The sequence below is a fragment of the Anabrus simplex genome, chromosome 1 (assembly GCF_040414725.1).
Source record: "Anabrus simplex isolate iqAnaSimp1 chromosome 1, ASM4041472v1, whole genome shotgun sequence".
NCBI lineage: Eukaryota > Metazoa > Arthropoda > Insecta > Orthoptera > Tettigoniidae > Anabrus > Anabrus simplex.
In genome coordinates this window covers 1,238,620,846-1,238,642,583 of record NC_090265.1, presented here as the reverse complement: position 1 = coordinate 1,238,642,583, position 21,738 = coordinate 1,238,620,846, and the positions used below count along the sequence as shown (strand labels likewise).

The 21,738-nt window shown below is 37.5% G+C and overlaps 1 protein-coding gene across 7 annotated transcripts in view; it reads left to right on the top strand.

Moving 5' to 3' along the window:
• Positions 1-21,738, top strand: part of pHCl-1 (pH-sensitive chloride channel 1) — a 1,475,408-nt gene that overhangs the window by 1,392,864 nt on the left and 60,806 nt on the right. For all 7 annotated transcript variants that reach the window (XM_068225461.1, XM_068225460.1, XM_068225459.1 and 4 more), the window contains one exon: positions 12,960-13,067. In XM_068225461.1, the coding sequence (XP_068081562.1) occupies positions 12,960-13,067 (108 nt within the window). The remainder of the gene's footprint in view (positions 1-12,959; positions 13,068-21,738) is intronic.

The window sequence follows — 21,738 nt, the reverse complement described above, 5'->3', positions numbered from 1 at the left end:
CTTGAAGACTAGACTTTTCACACTCATCCTCTTGATTTGGGAAACTCGAGAAGTACCCCATCATCACTATCTTGTCCCACTCGTTGGCTGAACGGTCAGCGTACTGGCCTTCAGTTCAGAGGGTCCTGGGTTCGATTCCCGGCCGGGTCAGGGATTTTAACCTTAATTGGTTCATTCCAATGGCACGGGGGCTGGGTGTATGGGTTGTCTTCATTATCATTTCATCCTCATCACGACGCGCAGGTCGCCTACAGGCGTCAAATAGAAAGACCTGCACCTGGTGAGCCGAACCCGTCCTGGGATATCCCGGCACTAAAAGCCATATGACATTTCATCACTATCTTCAAGAAAGGTGTAGTGTATGTGGGAACTACTGTGGTATATCGTTTTTGTCAATTGCAGGTAAAATTCTTGCAAGAATTCTGTTAAACTGGCTTTGAGTTATCTCAGAGAGCATTTTGCCTGAGTCTCAATGTGGTTTCCGAACCTCCAGAGGCACAACAGATATGATCTTCTGTGCTAGACAACTCCAGGAAAAATGCAGAGAACAAGAGCAGCCTCTGTATTTAGTTTTCTATGATCTGGAAAAGCCTTTGACTCAGTACAAAGATCTGCTATGTGGAAAGTATTGAGACATTTTGGATGTCCTGAACGTTATGTGGAATTGGTTCAAGCTCTTCATGATCACATGTCTGGACAGGTTCTTCATGGGGACTCAGTATCAGATTCATTCCCAATCACTCATGAATTGAAACAAGGCTGTGTGCTTGCTCCTACACTCTTTGCACTGTACATGGTTGCCATGCTGCATGAGTCATCTGCAAACAACTTAGGCATGGAGATTAAATTTTGTTTTGATGGAGTTTTCAATTTGAGTATGCCGATGACACAGCATCTCCTGCTCTAACACCTGCAGAACTACAACAGTCAGTCAACTGCTTTAAAACTGCATGTGATCACTTTGGTCTTGTCATTAATGCAACTAAAACGAAGGTACTTGCACAACCTGCCTCAGGATTAACACTTCCTGAGTTCAGTATTTCCATCTTAGACACAACACTCGAACAGGTTGATCACTTTTCATATCTTGGAAGCATCTTGTCTAAACAGTGTACCTGTGAACAAGACGTTGTTAAAATAATTGGGGCTGCTCATGCACCATTCGGACGGTTAATGCACAGAGTCTTCATGAATAACAACCTAAAACTGCATACGGTACCAAACTCATGGTGTACAAAGCTGTTGTCATTTCCACGCTGCTGTATGACTGTGAAACTTGGGCACTCTATGGACGTGATATCAAAAAACTTAAGTGCTTCCACCAAAATGAGATTCATCTTGAATGTTAAGTGGGAGGACTATGTGACCAACATGGCAGTTCTCAACAAAGCGCGGCTAAATAGCTTTGAGGCAATAATCATCGCTCATCAACTGAAATAGTTAGGCCATGTTCACCTCATGGGTGATACCAGGCTTCCCTGCCAAATTCTTGATGGTGAACTTTGCTCCGGCAGTAGACCTCATGGAGCCCCTCTTAAGTATTTTAAGGACCAGCTGAAACACATCATGAAGACAACTGGTATAGATACGCAGACATGGGAAGAATGTGCTGTGGACCGCTGACTGTGATGGAACACTACATTCACCGGTGTCAACTTGTTTGAAAGAGAATGCCGCAGACATCAAGAGGTCAAGCGACAAGCAAGAAAACTCCATCAATTACAACCCCACCCTCCTCCATCCATTTAGTGTGATTTGTGTGGGTGTACGTTTTATGCCAGGATTGGTCTGTTTAGTCATCGTAAACACATCCATAAACTGAGTTGAACTGGTCAATGTATGCAGGAAGAAGTTATATATATACTCGGATTGAGTTACAGCCAACGAACGAACTCTATGACACATAGCAGTTGATCCATGTTTTATAATGTTGCAACAAATAAAATCCGTTTGTTCTCTAGTAAATTGTACCATAGCTTATCCCTTACACATGTACAACTGAACAGCATCATATCAAACGCTTCCCCATTTCCTTTTATTTGGCTGACCTTCCATTCCAAGCTTATTAGTGGGTGGTTGAGCTGTCTGTACCCATAGGACTGTGTCGCTCAACAGAGAGACTTTTTAAATTAATTTCACTGTGTAACTCAATGACATCTTAGTAACCATCTTTGAGAACATAATCATAATTAATTAGCGGTATCATATGGTTTTCCATACCATACTGTAAGATTTACAGCTAGCTTTGAAGTTGTATAACAATCTATTTGGGTTAAATTGGAACATTTCTTGGTTCTTGTGACTTTGTGACACAATGTTCAATAGCATTTTTTATTTATTTCTTGCAATTTGCAATTCTCAAGACAAAAGCTTGTCATGAACATCACATGTGTTGAAGTTATCCTCTTTGGGAGATCTTGATATACTATATATACATTATATATTTGTTCTGTACTATAATAGTTTCAGTTATAAATCATGCAATAAACCTAGACTGATCTTAACTTTCTGTCAAAGCATGCTTTTGTGGTGTTATGTATATTAGAACAGGCACTGTAGCAGTTCCAGGGAGCCTAAATTTAGTGGTTTGGTATCACATTATAGTACCAGTACCAGTAACATTTGACAGCAAATTTAAGTGTTTTATTCCTCCAACAATTTTTTAACATCAGTTCTCTCAAATGCTATTAAATTACTTCATGTCAATTTTTGGAGATGCAAGTAACATAATAATGTTGTTTGAGTCATCAGTCCATAGACTGGTTTGATGCAGCTGTCCATGCCACCCTATCCTCTGCTAAACTTGTCATTTCTATGTAACTACTGCATCCTACATCTGCTCTAATCTGCTTGCCATATACCATAGCCTACTTCTACCATTCTTACTGCCTACACATCCCTCAAAAACCAACTGAACAAGTCCTGGGTCTTAAGATGTGTCTTACCATTCTATCTCTTATTTTCGTCAAATTTGGCCAATTTATTATTTATAAGCTTCATATCCGTATTGATTGGTATCACTATATAGATATAATATGAGTCACCACCTTATCAATACACTATTTTATTTACTACCAAACTGGTAAATAGGGTCAATACCGGTTTCGACCCCTAAGGGGTCATATCCTCAGTTGACACATACAAAATATCTACAAAAACATCACATATAATGGTTAATGTTTAAAATTCATATGTCATTAAAATGCTGGTAAGTACATCTTAGTTTGGATATACATATATTATGGGATTTATAAGTTTGCTCTATTTGAGCATTTATATAAGTCTTCTGTTTCCTTGTATACAGTGTCAAAAGTATTGTATTGAATGTAATTCATCCATTTGACAAAATGCTAGTGGATTGACTATTAAGTATGTACATTTACTGAGAGGTACATGCTATTCTACTTTACAATTTATATTACACAATATGAAGTAAAATTATTGCATTTGCACACATATGATGATATTAAGTTCAATGTAGGGTCTTAAAGATGTACTGTTTGGATTTTCAGTATCCTGATTACATTTCATGTAGTGGTTTATAAAGTTTACTTATTCACTTATTTAGTTCAGTTAAATACACTGACTGACAGAGCAAATGCAACACCAAGAAGGAGTGGTCAGAACTTTATGCCAATTGCAGGGTAGACTGACGTCACTGAGGTATGCTCATGATGTGAAATGCGCCGCTGCGCTGCGCACGTAGCGAACGATAAATGGGACACGGCGTTGGCGAATAGCCCACTTCGTACCGTGATTTCTCAGCCAACAGTCATTGTAGAACGTGTTGTCGTGTGCCACAGGACACGTGTATAGCTAAGAATGCCAGGCCGCCGTCAACGGAGGCATTTCCAGCAGACAGACGACTTTACGAGGGGTATGGTGATCGGGCTGAGAAGGGCAGGTTGGTCGCTTCGTCAAATCGCAGCCGATACCCATACGGATGTGTCCACGGTGCAGCGCCTGTGGCGAAGATGGTTGGCGCAGGGACATGTGGCACGTGCGAGGGGTCCAGGCGCAGCCCGAGTGACGTCAGCACGCGAGGATCGGCGCATCCGCCGCCAAGCGGTGGCAGCCCCGCACGCCACGTCAACCGCCATTCTTCAGCATGTGCAAGACACCCTGGCTGTTCCAATATCGACCAGAACAATTTCCCGTCGATTGGTTGAAGGAGGCCTGCACTCCCGGCGTCCGCTCAGAAGACTACCATTGACTCCACAGCATAGACGTGCACGCTTGGCATGGTGCCGGGCTAGAGCGACTTGGATGAGGGAATGGCGGAACGTCGTGTTCTCCGATGAGTCACGCTTCTGTTCTGTCAGTGATAGTCACCGCAGACGAGTGTGGCGTCGGCGTGGAGAAAGGTCAAATCCGGCAGTAACTGTGGAGCGCCCTACCGCTAGACAACGCGGCATCATGGTTTGGGGCGCTATTGCGTATGATTCCACGTCACCTCTAGTGCGTATTCAAGGCACGTTAAATGCCCACCGCTACGTGCAGCATGTGCTGCGGCCGGTGGCACTCCCGTACCTTCAGGGGCTGCCCAATGCTCTGTTTCAGCAGTATAATGCCCGCCCACACACTGCTCGCATCTCCCAACAGGCTCTACGAGGTGTACAGATGCTTCCGTGGCCAGCGTACTCTCCGGATCTCTCACCAATCGAACACGTGTGGGATCTCATTGGACGCCGTTTGCAAACTCTGCCCCAGCCTCGTACGGACGACCAACTGTGGCAAATGGTTGACAGAGAATGGAGAACCATCCCTCAGGACACCATCCGCACTCTTATTGACTCTGTACCTCGACGTGTTTCCGCGTGCATCGCCGCTCGCGGTGGTCCTACATCCTACTGAGTCGATGCCGTGCGCATTGTGTAACCTGCATATCGGTTTGAAATAAACATCAATTATTCGTCCGTGCCGTCTCTGTTTTTTCCCCAACTTTCATCCCTTTCGAACCACTCCTTCTTGGTGTTGCATTTGCTCTGTCAGTCAGTGTACGTAGAAGAACATTGTTGATTTGAATTCTTATGACTAAAATATTGGTATTTGATACCTTGTTGACGTGGATCCTTAATACTAATGTATAAGTTTGTAGCACCTTCTATTCTTGTTTTTTGTCTTAAAATAGAGTTGTGTCTAGACACTGTTTATTTTATTAGGCATATAAAAGTCTTGTTAAAATGAACCCTTAGGGCTAAAACACCGGTATGAGATACCTGTTAAAATACTTTAGATTAAAAGTACTGATATGTGGTGCTATGTGCATATTCTTGAAACATATATGAGTTTAACATAGTTTGATAACAGTACTGTAGGTTATTATGATTAGTTGTTGTAGTTTAATGGCTGGTCCATTAGAAATATATAAATGTTTATATATATAATATAATATATAATATATACATACTTAATAGTCAATATATATTTATATATTTCTAATGGATCAGCCATTAAACTACAACAACTAATCATAATAACCTAAAGTACTGTTATCAAACTATGTTAAACTCATATATGTTTCAAGAATATGCACATAGCACCACATATCAGTACTTTTAATCTAAAGTATTTTAACAGGTATCTCATACCGGTGTTTTAGCCCTAAGGGTTCATTTTAACAAGACTTTTATATGCGTAATAAAATAAACAGTGTCAAGACACAACTCTATTTTAAGACAAAAAACAAGAATAGAAGGTGCTACAAACTTATACATTAGTATTAAGGATCCACGTCAACAAGGTATCAAATACCAATATTTTAGTCATAAGAATTCAAATCAACAAGGTTCTTCTATGTATTTAACTGAACTAAATAAGTGAATAAGTAAACCTTATAAACCACTACATGAAATGTAATCAGGATACTGAAAATCCAAACAGTACATCTTTAAGACCCTACATTGAACTTAATATCATCATATGTGTGCAAATGCAATAATTTTACTTCATATTGTGTAATATAAATTGTAAAGTAGAATAGCATGTACCTCTCAGTAAATGTACATACTTAATAGTCAATCCACTAGCATTTTGTCAAATGGATGAATTACATTCAATACAATACTTTTGACACTGTATACAAGGGAACAGAAGACTTATATAAATGCTCAAATAGAGCAAACTTATAAATCCCATAATATATGCATATCCAAACTAAGATGTACTTACCAGCATTTTAATGACATATGAATTTTAAACATTAACCATTATATGTGATGTTTTTGTAGATATTTTGTATGTGTCAACTGAGGATGACCCCTTAGGGGTCGAAACCGGTATTGACCTTATTTACCAGTTTGGTAGTAAATAAAATAGTGTATTGATAAGGTGGTGACTCATATTATATCTATATAAATTTGGCCAAATCAATCTCCTTTCACAATTCGATTCATTTTCTCTTAATTCGTGATTCGATTTCCCCATCTCACCTTTAGCGCTCTTCTGTAACACCACGTTTCTAAAGCTTCTATTCTCTTTCCTTCTGAGCGAGTTATCATCCATGTTTCATTTCATACAATGCCACTCCAGGCGAAAGTCTTCAAATACATCTTTCTGATTCCTATATGAATGTTTGAAATGAGCATTTATCTTTTCTTAAGAAAGACCTTCCTTGCTTGTGCTAATCTGCATTTTACGTCCTCCTTATTTCTGCCATCGTTAGTTATTCTACTACCCAAGTAACAATTTTCATCTAACTTACTTCCTTTAAAACTTCATTTCCTAATCGAATATTTCCTGCATCACCTGACTTCATTCGACTGCACTCCATTACTTTTGTTTTGGACATATTTACAGGTATATTTATCTTGTACTCCTTCCCCAAGACTCTGTCCTTACCATTCAGCTTTTTCTCCAAATCTTCTGCAGTCTTGGATAAAATAATGTTATTGGCAAATATCAGGGTTTTGATTTCTCCTCCTTTGATTGTGTTTCCCATTCCACATTCCCCTTTGCTTTCCTTTACTCCCTGTTCTATATAAACATTGAAAAGGACAGAGGACAAACTGCAGCTTTGCCTCACTCTTTCCAGATTGATGCTTCTTTTTCAAAGCCCTCAATTCTTATCACTGCAGACTGATTTTTGTACATATTGTAGACTAGCTGATGTACCCGTGCTTCGCTACAGAATACTCAGAAAGAATGTCTTTGTGGTTTTCCCAACTGAAGTCAACATACACCATTACAATGATGTCAGAAGGAATGTCGCGATTAAAAGCAATGCTATCATATGAAATACTCGATCAAATTAAAACGTACATTTTCTCACTTTTAACGAATAGTCCAAAGTTCCAGAGCTGTAATAACCAGGCCGCACACAGCAGTGAACACTCCTCTGTCATTATTCTGATAAGTGTGCACACTGCTCATTCCCATCAGTGCCTCAGAGTAAGGATCAAATAGCTGGAATACTATGAGGAACCAGTGTGTTTCATACCAGTAATATTAGAAAATTTATGAACCAGAGGAATGGCATGCTAAAGAAGAGAGAGATCTAACTCTCCAGCTACTTCCTCCAATATTCAGGCAGGCTGTTATACTCGGTACGCAGCAGTAATCCCATCTATCGGAGATGAGTGGTAGCAAAAGACACAAAGCACATCACAACAAACAATGGTCAATGTAATGTTTTTGTTGATTAATTTTATGAGCTTTCCATATTGTAGGCCTTCACATTTAGTTTTCTTCCGACTCTGTGATTGTGTGATATTAGGGCATCTAATGTAAAATGAATCCTCCTTTCTTTCATGACTCCCTCTTGTCTTATTATTGAAGCGATTGTCCCTTTATGGTTTCTCCTAATTTTTATAATCACCTTGACAATTTCCCATGTCCATAAGTCCCGGCATTGCTTCCAGTTACTTGTGCCAGGTTCCTCATTTTCATCTATGCTCTCCGACCTCCCTTGGTCAACTCTTGTCCTTTTCTGACCCCAGCAGTATTATGTATGGAGACCTTGGGAGTCCTTCAATTTCACATCCTTCATGTCCCTTGTCTCTCTTAGGCAGATACCTTCGTTCTTCGAAGTGTCAGACCCCTCCGATTTTTCTCTCTAATTAGTGTTATATAGAAGATGGTTGTACTTCCTCTTAAAACAATAATAATCACCATCACTACCAAGCTTATCCTAGTTGGTACAATAAAACTGAATAAAACGTAAATGGTTGGAAATTGTATTCTCTATAATATGTGTTATGTAGTACTTTTCGATCGGACCAATAACATACATAATTAAATATTAAAATTTAGGTGCCTTCCCCTAATCTACCATTTCAACCAGGGTGAATAAAATTATTTATAATGTAGACTGTAGTTCCTTATTCCCTGACTTAACATACTGATTTTCAATAAATTCTGTTTACCTATTTTCTTGTGGCTCGGCATTGATATGGACTTAGCAACAAAAATACAAATTCATGAATATCTCTGTTATTACAGGTGGCACTGTAAAAATGTATAAGATATAAATGATCAGAAATTTAATACTATGTTACTTTAGTTACGTAGTATTTATCGATATAACCACTAATAGCATAAATATTTGAGAATTAAATTTTAGGCCTTCCCCTAAACTACCATTTTACTTAGCGTGAATAACATTATTTATGGCCTAGATTGTAGTGACTTATTACGCAACCTTATATACTGATTTTCATTAAATTCTCTTCAGCTGTTTTCTCGTGATGCTCGTACATACAGATAGACAGAAATTACAGAAAATTATAAAGTGCATTTCCTTGTTACTGTGGACACTACCAATGCAGAAATACCATTCTCTTTCAATTCTGAGCAATGTACAGACAAAACTCTTTTTTTATACATATAGATAATTCTTTGTTCTCGATATCTGATCCCAATCATCTTCAGAATCTCAAATAGCTTGGTCCAATCAACATCATCGAATGCCTTTTCTAAATCTATGAATGCCAAGTATGTGGGCTTGTCCTTCTTAATTCAATCCTCTAAGATAAGACGTAGAGTCAGGATTGCTTCACGTGTTCCTACATTTCTTCTGAAGCCAAATTGATTGTCTCCCAACTCAGTTTCAACTTACCTTTACATTCTTCTGTAAATAACACATGTTAAAATTTTGCAGGCCTGAGATACTAAACTACCTAATAGTGCAGTAGTTTTTACACTTGTCAGCATTATCTTTCTTGGGAATAGGTATAACAACATTCTGCCAAAAATTGGATGGCACTTCTCCTCTATTATACATCTTACACATTAAATGGAATAACCTCGCCATGCTGGTTTCTCCTAAGGCAGTCAGTAATTCAGAGGGAATGTCATCAATTCCAGATGCCCTGTTCCTGTTTAGGTCTCTCAAAGCTCTGTCAAATTCTCACCTCAAAATTGGGTCTCCCATTTTGTCAGCATCAACAGCTTCTTCTTGTTCCAGAACCATGTCATCTAAGTCTTTACCTTGATACAACTGTTGGATATGTTTCTTCCATCTTTCTGCCTTGTCTTCTTTCTCTAGAAGTGATTTTCCATTTGAGCTCTTAATATTCATACACATACCTTTTCTTTCTCCAAACATTTCCTTGATTTTCTTGTATGCAGCATCTACTTTTCCTAGGACCATACAACCTTCAACTTCCTTGTACTTCTCTTTCAGCCATTCTTTCTTAGCTGTCCTGCATTTTCTATCCACTTCATTCTTTAATCACCTGTATTCTTTTCTGCCCTTTTCATGTTTTGCATTCTTGTATTTTTGTTGTTCATCAATCAGGTCTAGGATCTCCTGAGTTATCCACTGATTCTTACTTGATATTTTCTTTCTTCCTTCCTAAACTTCCTTGAACAGCCCTACTGACTTCATTTTTCATGACTCTCCACTCTTCCTCTATAGTGTTTCCTTCAGCCTTTTCATTTAGTCCTTGTGTGTCATGTTCCTTGAAACAATCCCTCACACTCTTTTCTTTCAGCTTGTGTAGATCTCATCTCCTTACATTCCTTCCTTTCTTCAATTTCTTCAACTTCAGATGGCATTTCATGACCAGCAGGTTGTGATCAGAGTCCACGTTTGCTCCTGGGAAAGTTTTGCAATCCAACACCTGGTTTCTGAATCTCTGCCTAATGAAGTCTATTTCATACATTCCAGCATACCCAGGCCTTGTCTGTGTATACAGCCATCGTTTGTGTGTTTGAACCAAGTATTAGCAAGGACTAAATTATGATTGGTGCAAAATTCAACCAACCAACTTCCTCTTTCATTCCTTTGTCCCAATCTGAATTCTCATACTGTATTACCTTCTCTTCCTTGGCCTACCACTGCTTTCCAGTCTCCTATCACAATTAGATTCTTATCACCTTTTACATATTGTATTAAATCTTCTATCCCTTCATATATTCTTTTGATTTCTTCATCATCTACTGCACTAGTAGGCATATAGACCTGCACTATTGTGGTGGGCATTGGTTTGGTGTCTATCTTGTCAACAACAATCCTTTCACTATGCTGGTTATAGTAACTTACCCGCTGCCCCTTTTTTCATTATTAAATCAACTCCTGCATTTCCCCTGTTTGATTTTGTATTGATAATTCTGTAGTCAGCTGACTAAAAATTCTGCTTTTCCTGCCAATGTACTTCAGTGATACCAACCACACCTAACTTTAGTCTGTCCATCTCCCTTTTCAGATTCTCTAACCTACCACAATGATTCAAACTTCTAACATTCCACGCTCCGACTCGCAGAATGCCAGTATCCATCTTCCTGATGATTGCCCCCTCTCATGTAGTCCCCACCCGGAGATCTGAATGGGGTATTATTTTACCTCTGGAATATTTTAACCGTGAGGAAGCCATCATCAGTACATTGTTCATAAAGAGAGCTGCATGTCCTCGGGAGTTAGTTACGGCTTTAGTTTCCGGTTGTTTTCAGCCATGTAACAGTCTTAACACATTTGAGTATTATTACAAGGCCATATCAGACAATCATCTTGCAACTTTCGAAAGGCTGGTATCCTCCTTTCGATGAACCATTTTTTAGTCTGGTCTCTCGACAGATACCCATCCAATATGGTTGCACCTGTGGCTTGGCTATCTTCTTCATTGGGGCGCGCAAGCATAATAATGCATGTTAACTGTTATTCTTAGCTAGGATTGCCAAACTGAACTATTGTAAGAGAAATACCATCCAAAAGAAGGTGACATCTACTAGCTGTAATTATTAATGTCTGGATTTTGCACTGTTAAGCAGCTTAGTTGTTATTAACTTGAATATTTACAAGATAAGTAACAGACAGTATACTGAGCAAAGAACTACATCCAGGATTTTATGAATAACCAATTCTCGTGGGTATGAAACCATTTTCATTATCACGAATGAATTGCAGGTCTATAGCTCATATGTGAAACATTCTCAGTAAGTTAAGCAATGGAACAAGAACAAACAAGTGACAATAAAAACCTATGTATGAGGGAGGAATCATTAGTTCTGGAGTTCCTTACCATGAATACTTTAAAACACTGATGCACAATAACCACTTTCTAAGTAATCTTCCTGAGCTACTGTCAACTTTGGCTAGCATTAACAAAGCTTCTGGGAGTACATCTTGAAACCATCTTTTACAATCCCCTGTGATATTGCTTCTACTTCATTTGTTGATTGATATGAACATCCTTTCAGTGGGTTTTCATTGTTGAAATGAAGTCAAAACTGCAGAAGGCTAAATTGGGTGAATAGCCAGGATGCTTGGCAAAAAACTTTTGAGATCAGAAGGGATGAATATGCAGGCTTGTTGTCTTGTAGACAGTACTATTGTCCAGTTCACCTCCTCTCAGAGTAATTTACTACATCTAGATTCTCATGGAAGAATTCTACAGTAATTTATGTAGCTTTCAGGTTATCAAGGCTACCTGTCATATTTTTATTATTCATCAGTTTATTTTATTATTGCATAAGTTATGGAACAAGTTGATTAGTAATATATTTGTGGATATTGACTAACAATTTCTTGACCTATTCAGATATGTGAAATTCAGAACATAGCCCTTTCCTTGAAATAAGTTATCGTTACTTGTCCTAAATGCTAAAATTATGACAGAGTTCAAGAAAGTTTGTGCTGATAGTTTAGTCTGTGTACTGTATGTATTCTTCTTAAAGGCTTACTTGAGTATCTCTCGTTTTTAGCAAATGGCAACATTTAGATCCCATTTGAGCTTCAAATTTATATCTTTTAAGAGTATGAAATAAATAAAAATTGAATGTATTTGATCTATGTCCTTCTGTATTTCATGTTGCTTGTCATAACCCATTATTCTTTCCTTCTTTCTTTCTTTCTTTCTTTCTTTCTTTCTTTCTTCATGTTAAATTATATGTTGTGTAACTGGTATTTAGTGTGGAATCTAAGCAAGAAGTATTGCCATTTCATTTTTAAAGAGTAGTATAATATTAAGACTTGGCTACTGATTGTAATGATGCATGCGATAGTTTTTCTTCTTCTTTTTTCTTTTTTTTCCCCCTTACTAATGAACTTTTGATATATAACACTATCAGGTCATTTGCTAAGTAAAATGAATTACTGAAACACAATATTCATAAATATTCTGAATCACAGAATTATATTATCCCATAAATTTTTTTGTTAATTACACCTGTAGGATTTTTCTAATAAGTATATTTAAAGTTAATGGAAATGGTTTACCTTTGTAACTTGATGAAATTTAGAATATTTTTCTATCTCTTAACATGTATTCTGAAGACATTTATGTTTTAAAAAGGAGTAGGAGAACCATTTACTCATACAGTACTATTTTATGTATCAAAATAAAATTCTTCCATTTTATTAACTTGTACAAAGTTATTGTAAAACGTTTCACTATTAATATTCAGTTTCAATTAAAGAACTTACAAGTTAGATTGTAAGCTAATAATCATAATTTGTAATTATAGTGACATACCATATTATTATTGTCAACTGTGTAAGACAAAAACATAATTGCTTCCAGGGTGACAAAAGTAAACGAGATACTTCAGGCCCAAATGAGATTGTAAGCTGTACCAACTGCGGGCCCAATCCTTGCACACATTCTGCCAATAATGGCTGTGCTACTGAGGTGAGTAATCTAACATTTTTGATATAATGAAATCTATTGAAGGGAGAATATTGAAAGGTATCTATTCAGTAGCAAATTATTTGACTTTGTGAATGCAACAGTCTTAATTTTGAGGTAAGATGCATGAAAATTACACAAGAACTTCCACTTTCTAAAGTTGTAAGAAATAAAGCTCTTGACTGTAATCTTTGTGTACTTGGTACTGTTCATGGTTTGGTTATGAACTTCTCCTGATTTGGTGATAAAATGAGGACACTGTCTATAAAAAGAAAATCTTGACATGCACAGAGACAAATGTGAGCTTTTATTAATCTTTACTGAAAAGTAAAATGTCGCTTTTAGAGCAACGAACAACTATTCTGTCCTGAAAAGGCAATAGGGTACATCTTTTGCACCCATCTCTGTTAGGGTTCCCAATATTGATACAGTATATGGAATGGCAACCACAGGGCTTCTGCTACAGTCTGACATTTTTTCCAGCTACTTTTGTTCCCTTGGTTGATTTTTGTTCTCTTCTGATGCCAACAGCATAATACTTGATGGGTCTGAGGTGTACTAAATTCTGGCACCATGGTCTAGGGATAGCAAACCTGTCTCTTTCCCTGAGATGCCAGATTTGATTCCCAGCTAGGTCAGGCTAGTTTGGGGTCCACTCAGCCTACATCAAAAGAATTGAGGAACAACTTGATGACATGATAGCAGCCCCAGTCTAGAAAGCCAAGAACAGTGGTTGAAAGGATTCATTGTGTTGACCACATGTTCATTTATAATCTGCAGGCCTAATGGCTGCGCACTAGTCGCTTGGCAGGCCAAGGTTCAGCAAGGCTGTAGCACCCTGGTCTATAGCAAGAGTACAGATTTGATCTATAACCACTGTATTTGCATTTGCTGAATTGAATGAAGATTTGGATTGGAGTAATTTTTTCATATGAGCTTACATAATAGGCTCGTGCTTGTATACAGGGCATGGGACGCCTTACATAAACCAAACTATGTGGTGTGCAATTAATTTATTTATTTATTTATTTATTTATTTATTTATTTATTTATTTATCACAATATACACCTTCTTCCGGTTATACTTGTGCCAGGCTCCTTTTCCTCTTTCATTTTCTGATTTCCCTTGGTCAGTTCTTGTTCTCTTCTGACTCCAATGATATAATGCTTGATGGGTTTGAGGAATATTAATTTTCATACATTTCATGGTCTTGTTTATCTTTAAATCTTTCAAGTCAGGGTTGCTCAGCTAGGCACCCGTTTGAGGTTAGCCCAACGCAGCCCGTTCATTTGTCTGAAATGCAGGTAGGTTATATACCAAGAGCACATCACAGTCAAGCAAGAGAGAAAGAAAACACTCGGCACAGAACAGGAGTGGTGAGGAGACTTTCCCCGTTCATTGAGTTTCTGAAAATAGTATTTAAAACTTATCATCAGACATCCATTGATAATTCCTAGCTTCTGTGTAATTTCATCACTAGTGAAGACACAGATATTTACTGCACTATCCAGGTACAACTAGTAGATCTATATATATAAAATAACTTGTCCTGACTGACTGACTGACTGATTCATCATCGCCGAGCCAAAACTACTGGACATAAAGAAATGAAATTTTGAGGATATATTCATATTAAGATGTAAGTGCTCGCTAAGAGAGGATTTTTGGATATTCCTTCGCTAAGGGGGTGAAAAGGGGGGTGAAATTTTAAAATGAGTGTATCTATATCTCAAAACTTTAAAAGTTTACAGATGTAAAAATTGGTATTTAGAATCTTCTTTAAAAATAAGGAAACACGTATTTTTTTGTTTTCAGAAAATCCCAATAGGAGGGGTGAAAAGGGTGAAAATGGGGAAAAATGGGTTGAATGCCTTTAATCAGGATACCGGTACTTATATCTCAGAAACTGAAGATATTACAGACCTGAAAATTGGTACTTTTGATCTCTTTTAAAAATAAAGAAACACGTATTTTTTTGTTTTTGGAAAATCCATTTAATGGGGGGGGGGGGGTGAATAGGGGGTAATATTTTAAAATGAGTGTATCTATATCTCTAAACTTTTAAAGTTTGCAGATGTAAAAATTGGCATTTAGAATCTTCATTAAAAATAAAGAAACACGTATTTTTTCGTTTTCGGAAAATCGCAATAGGAGGAGTGAAAAGCGGTGAAAAATGGGTTAAATGCCTTTAATGAGGCTACTTATATCTCAGAAAATGAAGATATTACAGACCTGAAAATTGGTGTTTGGGATCTCTTTTAAAAATAAAGAAACACGTATTTTTTTGTTTCAGGAAAATCCAATTAAAGGGGGGGTGAATAGGGGGTAATATTTTAAAATGAGTGTATCTATATCTCTAAACTTTTAAAGGTTATAGATAAAATTGGTATTTAGAATATCCTTTAAAAATAAAGAAACATGTATATTTTGTTTTCGGAAAATTCTAATAGGAAGGGTGGAAAAGTTTGAAAAAGTTGTCCAATGCCTTTCATGAGTCTACTTATATTTCAGAACCTGAAGATATTACAGACCTGAAAATTGGTGTTTGGGATCTCCTTTAAAATAAAGAAACACGTATTTTTTTGGAAAATCCAATTAATGGGGGGGTTGAAAAGGGGGTGATTTTTTAAAATGAGTGTATCTATATCTCAAAACTTTTAAAGTTTGTAGATGTAAAAATTGGTATTTAGAATCTCTTTTCAAAGAAACGCGTATTCTTTTGTTTTCGGAAAATCCCAATAGGAAAGGTGTAAAAGGATGAATAATGAGTTGAATGCCTTAAATGAGGCTACTTATATTTCAGAACCTGAAGATATTACAGACCTGAAAATTGGTATTTGGGATCTACTTTAAAAGTAAAGAAACGCGTATTTTTTCGTTTTTGAATATTCCAAATATTGGAGGGTGAAAAGGGGTGGGGGGTGAATTTTTTAAAATGAGTGCGTCTACATCTTAGAACTTTAAAATTTACAGATGTAAAAATTGGTAGTTAGAATCTCCTCTAAAAATAAAGGAACACGTATTTTTTTGTTTGCTGTAAATTGCAATAGGTGGGGTGTAAAAGGGTGAAAAATGGGTTGAATGCCTTTAATGAGGATACATATATCTCAGAAACGAAAGATATTACAGAACTGAAAATTTGTATATGGGATCTCCTTTATAAATAAAGAAACATGTATTTTTTTTAATTTTTGGAAAATCCAATTAATGGCGGTTAAACAGGAGTGCCAAATTGGAGTGAATTTTTTGAAAGACTATATCTACAGAATATCTTGGAAACGTAAAATGTTACAGACATAAAAAGTGGGTGTTTGGAATCTCCTGTAAATGTAAAGAAACATAGGTGATTTGTTTTTGGAAACTCCACTTAAGGGGAACTCAAAAGGGGAGAAATTTTAAAATGAGAATTTTTACAGTATATCTAAAAAAAACTTAGCATGTTACAGAAGTTAAAAATGGTATTTTTTATCTCTAATAAACATAAAGAAACGTGTATTTTTAGTTTTCGGAAATGCCACTTGGGTGGAGGGGGGGGTAAATGTGACTGAAAATGGTGTTGAATTCTTTTAATTAGGCTACTGATATCTCAAAAATGAAGATGTTACAGACGTGAAAGTTGAAACTTGCAATCTGCTTTAAAAGTAAAGAAACACGTATTCTCGGAAAATCCAATAAATGGGTGGGGGGGTTGGTGAAATAATTGAAAATTTAATTGACTTAATTGTATGAGAATACATACATCTAATAAAAACTAAAGCTGTTACAGACGTGAAAATTCGTATTTGGATCTCCTTTAAAAACAAAGAAAAATGCGTTTTTGGGAGGAAACCATCTTGGAGGGCGGGAGTGTAAAGGAGTTGAATTCCTTTCAGGAGGACACATAAATCAAAAACTGAAGAAGTTAGAGTCGTGATAATTGGTATTTAGAAGATCCTTTACTATTAAAGAAACAAGTATTTTTTGTGGGAATATTCACTTAGTGGGGGGGAGGGGGGAGTAGTGCGAAATGAAGTGAAAAAATAAATTATTTTTATGGGGATACTTATATCTCAAAACTGAAGGTAACAGACATGAACATTGGTGTTTGGAATCTCCCTTAAACATAAAAAAAACAAGCCTTCTTTTAATTTCTTTTGGTAGGGAGTGGGTGGCGGTGAGGTGTAGAAGGAGGTGAAACCTATTGATTTTACTGTTCTTAATGTACTTATAAGGATCATCCGTTGCTCAGGCGGCAGTGCGCCGGCCTCTCACAGCTGGGTTCCGTGGTTCAAATCCCGGTCACTACATGTGTCATTCGTGCTGGACAAAACGGAGGCGGGACAGGTTTTTCTCCAGATACTCCGGTTTTCCCTGTCATCAGCCATTACAGCAACACATAATAATAATAATAATAATAATAATAATAATAATAATAATAATAATAATAATAATAATAATGTTCCGGACCGTCGTCAGTTGTGCGGACTGCGCTGGAAATGGCTCCTGGACTGGTAATGACTAAGAATGCAGCCCGGCCGCGGGTTTAGTGCCGCCAAGGCACCCAATATGACACCACGCCAGTTCTCCTGAAGGATTTTATCCATATTAAAAATGATTATAGGAAAATATGGCAAAGATTTAGGGACCCAACTGACCGGGAGGAATACCTGAGCCTAGCCCGGGAAATACGAAATCGATTGCTGGAAAGGAAGATTGAAAAATGGGAGGAAACATGCCGTAATTTAATAGAAAACGAGTCAGATCGGGAATTTTGGTGGATTCTCGCTGAAAACGAGTCAGATCGCGAATTTCGGCGAATTACATATCTAAAACAATAAGCATTCAAATATAAATTTCAGTATAATACCGTAGCGAAGCACGGGTATCTTGCTAGTATACAATATATCTTCAAATAAATAACTAACTAATGTTATTTCAAGTAAACATGACTTTTATCAGTTTATCAGATCATTTATACTCAAGCAGCAACAAACCACAGCTTATCTGCTTTACTCCTTATTATATGATGAATGTTTCTAAAGTATACCCCATCTTAATACATTCATCTGAGTGGGCTATTTAAATGGCTGGCTCAGGTATTCCAGCTGTTAGTGGCACACCAAACAACAACACATTATTTTCACAATAAGTTCTAAACTAAACAAGATATGGAAACAAAATTTTGCACATATCTTAAAGAAGTCCTCGAGTATCTCTGGAAGGTGTGGTAGCTAATATTACTCTTTCAGGTACTGTGCTTTCTGTCACATGTCCAGTAGAATCTTCTTCACTGTCATCACTGTCACTTTCACTTAGTTCAGGAAGTAGTTCATCACCTTAGTCTTCATTGAATAGGATGTCAGCAATTTTGTCAACACTTATATTGTCCCTACTTCAGAATGTGACTATACACACGCTTGTGCAATCGCAAACCAACTACACAGCTAGCTTGGCCATCACTAGCCTTTGTTCAGAAACGGAATGAAAAAATGAATTGAAAGGGAAATTCTCCAAGGCCATGTGATTTCCGGTGAGCAGAAGCAGGTAGAAGCATTCATAAGGGCATAACCTTCATCTCTGTTGCAGATATTTGTGACAAAAATAAACCATAGCTGCATACGAACAGCTACAATTCAATGTTGCGCTTATCCGTGCTAACTTGGATATGGTCCAGAGCATGGACACGCGATATAGGCAATAACTCGGATAGGACGTGAATGTGTTAAAATATCATAGCAAAAATTGTAATTCATTGCATAGAGTACACAAATGTTTTGAGGTACCAGTAAACTCCTTATTTATCCAGTCAATATGTGTAAACAGAACAGAAATAACTAATTTTTATAATGCAAATGATACTGAAAATCACCTGTTTCTCTATCCACTGGAAATTTAAAAATAACACTATCCCCTTAATACTCAAATGAACATTCACCGTTCATTGATCTTCATGGCCTGTGACATACACAACATTGCTGTCGCTGAAGTGTACGCACTGATCACTTGCCTGCTCGCCCACCCACTTGTATGCTGTGTGTGCCTGCGAGACGAATAGCCCAGCATGAGCAACTCTGTTTTAAGTGCTGTTCCTCCAGTTCTTTCTCCTACTCTTAGTGTTAAGAGAGGTTAATTATCTCATATTTCTCCTTAAAACATGTTATTTGTTGACAGAAATAACTTAAACATCTTTCTGTACTAACTTCAGTTTATTAACCTACATTTATTTCTCTGGGTGCGTGTATCAGTCGGTTAAAGCACAGGACTGGCATCTTGCTTCTCTCATTTTTACAGATGGCACAACAGATGCACACAACTCCAAAAAGCATTAAGCCATGATACTTTTCAAACAAATAAGCTTTTTATACAATTTTTATAAAACAATGTAATTACCTATTTGAACTCATACCGTGGTTTTTAATGTGTACGTTTATTCTACTTATAACATCCTATGAATAAAAACTTTTTGAACCTAGCTGAAGATGGCCATAAAGAGGCCAAAACATGTACTAGTTTAAGCATGACTATTTGATTGTGAATAGTAGATATTAAGTATTGAATAGGTTGTACCTCACAATAAATTCTTTCTAAAAATTAAGTTTAATATTGTTAATGTTAATACAGTACCAGCAATGAAATTTATAAGTTGTAATGTATTTGATATAATCATGAGCTAAAGGAACTGAAGGATTCCTACAGTGATAAGAGTATCATCAGCCTGATGCAGAGCAGATAACCTGTGGGGATTGGACTTGCCACATTAATGAGCAGCAACTGATAGCCTGTTATTCTGACGCATTTCATTCCTCAAGGAAAGAGACCAGTAGGTAGGCTGCAGAATAGGTGGAATGATGGACTTTGCAAGCTCTGCTCTGTATTGGCATTATGCTGACTAACTGGCAACCAAAGGCAAGAAACAGGAACTAATGGAGGAGAATCCTTTTAGTGGTGCATGAGACTCTGGGCCTGATCATATTAAGATAAGGTATTGTCATTTATACCTTGTAAAGCTGACAGAATTTAGTACCATTTAGAATGCAAACTATGATAAGAGTTTTGTTTAGCAGCTCACTTTGACTGAGAAATATTTTTAATGGTTGTGGATGTAAATATCATGATATCTCATTATTCTCAGTAACATACAAGATTCTATTGTTATCCATCCTAGAATGATTAGAACAGCATGTTCAATGCTCACTTGGAGAATACCAAAGAGGTTTTTGGAAAAGATGATCAGCTGCAGAGCAAATCTACAATCTTAAAATGATAACAAAATATCATATGTTGGGAGAATGAACATACATGTGTACAACTTGTAGACTTCAGAAAGGTGTACCACTCCATTGACTGCAATGTGTTGCTTCAAATAATTGCAGAAATGGGAGTTGGCAAAAAAACTGCTAGTGGTAATATGACCACCCCTAACAAATACCATCACCAAAGTAAAATTCCAAGGTGCGCGTAGAGGCGCGCGGCTGTGAGCTTGCATCCGGGAGATAGTAGGTTCGAATCCCACTATCGGCAGCCCTGAAAATGGTTTTCCGTGGTGTCCCATTTTCACACCAGGCAAATGCTGGAGCTGTAGCTTAATTAAGGCCACGGCCGCTTCCTTCCAACTCCTAGGCCTTTCCTATCCCATCGTCGCCATAAGACCTATCTGTGTCGGTGCGACGTAAAGCCCCTAGCAAAAAAAAAAAATTCCAAGGATGCTTCTCTGCACTTTTTGAAATTAAAATTAAAATGGGTGTTAGGCAGGGAGATGGACTCTCACCACTCTTGTTCAACTGCATACGGTACTGGAGAAAGTATTACACGAATGGCGTCAGATACTACAAGATAGAAACTTGTTCGGACCTTTAAGAATTTGGATGAAGACGAAATTAATGTCCTGAAAGAAGTAGCAGAGCAAACATGCTTGCAGATATCCTCTGAAAAGGCGGGAGTAATGTCAAACATCAAAGAAAACATGACTGGAGTGGATCTAATCAAATAGACTACATACAGAGGCTTTAGCACCTAGAGCAAAACAACTGAAGTAGCTTTCCAAACCACCTGGAACATACAACAAAATGTGCTTTTCTGTAAATACCAAAATTCATCACTACAACTCTGCCATCAAGCATGTATCTCTCTATGTGTCGGAATGCCTTAACTTCTCATAGAAATGTGCACTCGTTAAGTTAGAGCAAAAAGAGAGAATGATTCTCCACAAAATACTTGGCCCAAACTACAAAAACGGGATCTACATAAGAAAATCCAGACAAGAAATCTCTTCTATCATAGAGAAGATCATGGACACAATATGTAAATGCAGGGCTCACTTGAAAATATCATCAGTCTATCAACCAATCAATTAATCACCACTGAACAGCATTTAGGGCAGTCACCCAGGTGGTAGATCCCCTATCTGTTGTTTACCTAGTCACCGGGTGAGTTGGCCGTGCGGTTAGGGGCGTGCAGCTATGAGCTTGCATCCGGGAGATAGTGGGTTCGAACCCCACTGTCGGCAGCCCTTAAGATGGTTTTCCTTGGTTTCCCATTTTCACACCAGGCCTTAGTAAGGCCATGGCTGCTTCTATCCCAGTCCTAGCCCTTTCTTATCCCATCATCGCCATAAGACCTATCTGTGTTGGTGCGACGTAAGGCAAGTAGCAAAAAAAAGTATACCTAATCTTTTCTTAAATAACTGCATGGGAA